Source organism: Nanorana parkeri, unplaced genomic scaffold (assembly GCF_000935625.1).
Source record: "Nanorana parkeri isolate BGI_ZX_2015 unplaced genomic scaffold, ASM93562v1 scaffold912, whole genome shotgun sequence".
Lineage (NCBI taxonomy): Eukaryota > Metazoa > Chordata > Amphibia > Anura > Dicroglossidae > Nanorana > Nanorana parkeri.
In genome coordinates, this window is record NW_017307180.1 from 707074 (window position 1) to 712865 (window position 5792).

At 47.1% G+C, this 5792-nt stretch overlaps 1 protein-coding gene across 1 annotated transcript in view; it reads right to left on the reverse strand.

Moving 5' to 3' along the window:
• KLF5 (Kruppel like factor 5) overlaps positions 1-1397 on the reverse strand; it is a 21951-nt gene extending 20554 nt beyond the window's left edge. Inside the window, exon 1 of the mRNA XM_018566063.1 lies at positions 1077-1397. Coding sequence (XP_018421565.1) covers positions 1077-1262 — 186 coding nt within the window. The 5' untranslated portion in view covers positions 1263-1397. The remainder of the gene's footprint in view (positions 1-1076) is intronic.
• Positions 1398-5792: the final 4395 nt, after the last annotated feature.

Here is a 5792-nt window from a genome sequence, read left to right on the forward strand (position 1 = left end):
CCCCCCCCCCACACCACCCACCCCCCACACACCCCCAACACACATCACACACACATCACACACACACATCACACACACATCACACACACACATATCACACACACACACATCACACACACACACACACACACACACACACACACACACACCGCTAAATGCATGCACTGTAGACGTCTATACACATCCACAGGTCTGTGTGGAGAATGAAGATGGACTGGTTTGGATCCTCCATGGGGTGTAGAGGGTGCAGTCACTCAGCTGTCACCCCCCTATCTATATAAAGGTTGTGTAGAAGCCCCCATACAGACAGAGATAAAGTCATTATGACCACATGCTAAATGCAGAGTGTTCAGAGAGGAGCTGGAAGCGCTCCGCACTCTTTGCGGTCAGTCCTTTCTGCTTTTAGCTCGGCCAGCTGTTGTTTGCATGTGGATCTCATCCCAGGCCAGAGTGTCTGTTTTATTTCTGATGTGCAGCAGTGTGTGGGGGCGACAGGCTGCCAGTTGCTCCTATGCACTTCTAACAGTGCCCTGTACATAGCCAATGGCAGGGCGTACCCTGCGGGCATTTACCTGGACAGTGACAGCCTGGCTCAGAACATGTCGATTTGCACACAATCGCTCCTATTTACATATGATCACATACATGCTGATGTGCACACAACGCTCCTAGTTACATTTGATCACATACATGCTGATGTGCTCACAGCACTCCTAGTTACATATGACCACATACATGCTGATGTGCACACAGCGCTCCTAGTTACATTTGATCACATACATGCTGATGTGCTCACAGCACTCCTAGTTACATATGACCACATACATGCTGATGTGCACACAGCGCTCCTAGTTACATTTGATCACATACATGCTGATGTGCTCACAGCACTCCTAGATACATAGGACCACATACAAAATCTATACACATTGCGATAACACTTCCCCGGGGTCCCGGCACCCCATACATGAACAGTCATAGATGGGCACCACTGTGGCTGCACCTGATGTGTCACTATGAGCTACAGTGACATGTCAGGACTCCGCTACCCCTCCGTGAAGATCGCTGTCCCTTACCTGTGCCATGTCATCGGGCAACAACCTGGAGCTTTTCATGTCCTCCACAAACACGGCTCCCCCGGCAGAGGGGTCCCCTCTTGTGTGCTGCTGCCCTCCATTGCCAACAACAGGTTTGAGCTGCGTGAAGACAGGTTCGTCCAAGCGCCCCAGCCTTGTACTCATGGTCAGCACCGTGGTGGCCATAGTCTCTGCACAGACAGTCCAGAAGAGGCCAGGCGAGGAGGGTGAGATCGCCGCGGGACAGCAGAAGCGATAGAGTGCAGCGAGTACAGCAGACAAGTGATAGCAGATCTGTGATGATACCTGTGCAGGGTGTGTGCCCCTTTATTCCGGGGCCGGACAGTGGGCCGGGTTCCAGCACACAGGCGGCCAATTAGCTGCGAGGGGAGGGGCCACTGTGTGGGTGTAAGGTGGACGGGGAGGGCGGCAATAGACCCGGGATCACATAGACTGGTGTGCTGCTGCTGCGGACTGAGATCACACAATGATTATCTATAGAGTGATCAGTAATTGTCATCCTATGTGTATACATGGCGGACACACGGCTTCCAGCTACTCACAGAGCCTACTGTGTACACGCAGGACACACACCTCCTACTACACTAGCTGCTGAGCCCACTACGGACCTTACAAAACCCCCCACAGATCCTGAAAAGCGCCCCACAGATCCTGCAGACACCCCCTAAGACCCTGCAGTCTGCCAGATCTCAGGGGGGCTGTGCAGGATCTGTGGTGGGCTTTGCAGGCTGCAGAGCCTCCTACGGATCTTGCAAAGCCCACCCACAGTTCCTGAAAAGCCCCCACAGATCCTGCCGCTTCTTCCCCATTACCATTAGGCAGCCAGGCTGCTGGTTTCTGTGCAGCTCGTCTGCCTAAATGTTTTTGGGGGCTGAATTTTTGCGCCCCCCTGGAATCTGCCGCCCGAGGCAAACGCCCTGTTTGCCTTGCGGCAGATGCGCCCCCGCCTACTACACTGTACCAACATAGAGTACATACATAGGATACAGCCCTCTACTACACAGAACACACACAGGAAACACACCTCCTACTACACTTTACACAAACAGGACACACACCTCCTACTACACTGTACACACACAAGACATACACCTACTACATTGTACACATAGGACATAGACCTCCTACTACACTGTACACACACACAGAATACATACCGCCTACTACAATGTACACACGCAGGACACATACCTCCTACTACACTGTACACACACAGGACACATACCTCCTACTACACATAGAGAGTACATACACAGAACACAGACGTGGAGCTGCTATAGAGAGTAAAGTCACATATACAGAACACAGACGTGGAGCTGCTATAGAGAGTAAAGTCACACATACATAACACAGACGTGGAGCTGCTATAGAGAGTAAAGTCACATGTACATAACACAGACGTGGAGCTGCTACAGAGAGTAAAGTCACATATACAGAACACAGACGTGGAGCTGCTATAGAGAGTAAAGTCACATATACAGAACACAGACGTGGAGCTGCGATTGAGAGTAAAGTCACATATACATAACAAAGACATGGAGCTGCTATAGAGAGTAAAGTCACCCATACACAACACAGACGTGGAGGTGCTATAGAGAGTAAAGTCACATGTACACAACACAGACGTGGAGCTGCTATAGAGAGTAAAGTCACATATACATAACACAGACGTCGAGCTGCTACAGAGAGTAAAGTCACATATACAGAACACAGTCGTGGAGCTGCTATAGAGAGTAAAGTCACATATACAGAACACAGACGTGGAGCTGCTATAGAGAGTAAAGTCACATATACACAACACAGACGTGGAGCTGCTATAGAGAGTAAAGTCACCCATACAAAACACAGACGTGGAGCTGCTATAGAGAGTAAAGTCACATGTACACAACACAGACGAGGACTTGCTATAGAGAGTAGAGTAACACCTACAGAACACAGACCTGAAACTCCTATAGAGAGTAAATTCACACGTACAAAACACAGACGTGGAGCTGCTATAGAGAGTAAAGTCACTTATACACAACACAGACGGGGAGCTGCTTTAGAGAGTAAAGTCACTTATACACAACACAGACGGGGAGCTGCTTTAGAGAGTAAAGTCACTTATACACAACACAGACGGGGAGCTGCTTTAGAGAGTAAAGTCACTTATACACAACACAGACGGGGAGCTGCTTTAGAGAGTAAAGTCACTTATACACAACACAGACGGGGAGCTGCTTTAGAGAGTAAAGTCACTTATACACAACACAGACGGGGAGCTGCTTTAGAGAGTAAAGTCACTTATACACAACACAGACGGGGAGCTGCTTTAGAGAGTAAAGTCACTTATACACAACACAGACGGGGAGCTGCTTTAGAGAGTAAAGTCACTTATACACAACACAGACGGGGAGCTGCTTTAGAGAGTAAAGTCACTTATACACAACACAGACGGGGAGCTGCTTTAGAGAGTAAAGTCACTTATACACAACACAGACGGGGAGCTGCTTTAGAGAGTAAAGTCACTTATACACAACACAGACGGGGAGCTGCTTTAGAGAGTAAAGTCACTTATACACAACACAGACGGGGAGCTGCTTTAGAGAGTAAAGTCACTTATACACAACACAGACGGGGAGCTGCTTTAGAGAGTAAAGTCACTTATACACAACACAGACGGGGAGCTGCTTTAGAGAGTAAAGTCACTTATACACAACACAGACGGGGAGCTGCTTTAGAGAGTAAAGTCACTTATACACAACACAGACGGGGAGCTGCTTTAGAGAGTAAAGTCACTTATACACAACACAGACGGGGAGCTGCTTTAGAGAGTAAAGTCACTTATACACAACACAGACGGGGAGCTGCTTTAGAGAGTAAAGTCACTTATACACAACACAGACGGGGAGCTGCTTTAGAGAGTAAAGTCACTTATACACAACACAGACGGGGAGCTGCTTTAGAGAGTAAAGTCACTTATACACAACACAGACGGGGAGCTGCTTTAGAGAGTAAAGTCACTTATACACAACACAGACGGGGAGCTGCTTTAGAGAGTAAAGTCACTTATACACAACACAGACGGGGAGCTGCTTTAGAGAGTAAAGTCACTTATACACAACACAGACGGGGAGCTGCTTTAGAGAGTAAAGTCACTTATACACAACACAGACGGGGAGCTGCTTTAGAGAGTAAAGTCACTTATACACAACACAGACGGGGAGCTGCTTTAGAGAGTAAAGTCACTTATACACAACACAGACGGGGAGCTGCTTTAGAGAGTAAAGTCACTTATACACAACACAGACGGGGAGCTGCTTTAGAGAGTAAAGTCACTTATACACAACACAGACGGGGAGCTGCTTTAGAGAGTAAAGTCACTTATACACAACACAGACGGGGAGCTGCTTTAGAGAGTAAAGTCACTTATACACAACACAGACGGGGAGCTGCTTTAGAGAGTAAAGTCACTTATACACAACACAGACGGGGAGCTGCTTTAGAGAGTAAAGTCACTTATACACAACACAGACGGGGAGCTGCTTTAGAGAGTAAAGTCACTTATACACAACACAGACGGGGAGCTGCTTTAGAGAGTAAAGTCACTTATACACAACACAGACGGGGAGCTGCTTTAGAGAGTAAAGTCACTTATACACAACACAGACGGGGAGCTGCTTTAGAGAGTAAAGTCACTTATACACAACACAGACGGGGAGCTGCTTTAGAGAGTAAAGTCACTTATACACAACACAGACGGGGAGCTGCTTTAGAGAGTAAAGTCACTTATACACAACACAGACGGGGAGCTGCTTTAGAGAGTAAAGTCACTTATACACAACACAGACGGGGAGCTGCTTTAGAGAGTAAAGTCACTTATACACAACACAGACGTGGAGCTGCTATAGAGAGTAAAGTCACCCATACAAAACACAGACGTAGAGTTGCTATAGAGAGTAAAGTCCCATATACACAACAGACCTGAAACTTCTATAGAGAGTAAAGTCACACGTACAGAACACGGACGTGGTGCTGCTATAGAGAGTAAAGTCACTTATACACAACACAGACGGGGAGCTGCTTTAGAGAGTAAAGTCACTTATACAGAACACAGACGTGGAGCTGCTATAGAGAGTAAAGTCACCCATACACAACACAGACGTAGAGTTGCTATAGAGAGTAAAGTCCCATATACACAACAGACCTGAAACTCCTATAGAGAGTAAAGTCACACGTACACAACACGGACGTGGTGCTGCTATAGAGAGTAAAGTCAACCATACACAAGACAGACATGGTGCTGCTATAGAGAGTAAAGTCACATGTACTCAACACAGACGTGGAGATGCTACAAAGAGTAAAGTCACATATACAGAACACAAACGTGGAGCTGCTATAGAGAGTAAAGTCACATATACACAACACAGACGTGGAGCTGCTATAGAGAGTAAAGTCACATATACAGAACACAGACGTGGAGCTGCGATAGAGAGTAAAGTCACATATACACAACACAGACGTGGAGCTGCTATAGAGAGTAAAGTCACACATACAAAACACAGACGTGAAGCTGCTATAGAGAGTAAAGTCACACATACAAAACACAGACGTGGAGCTGCTATAGAGAGTAAAGTCATATGTACACAACACAGACAGAACACAGACGTAGAGTTGCTATAGAGAGTAAAGTCACACATACAGAACACAGACGTG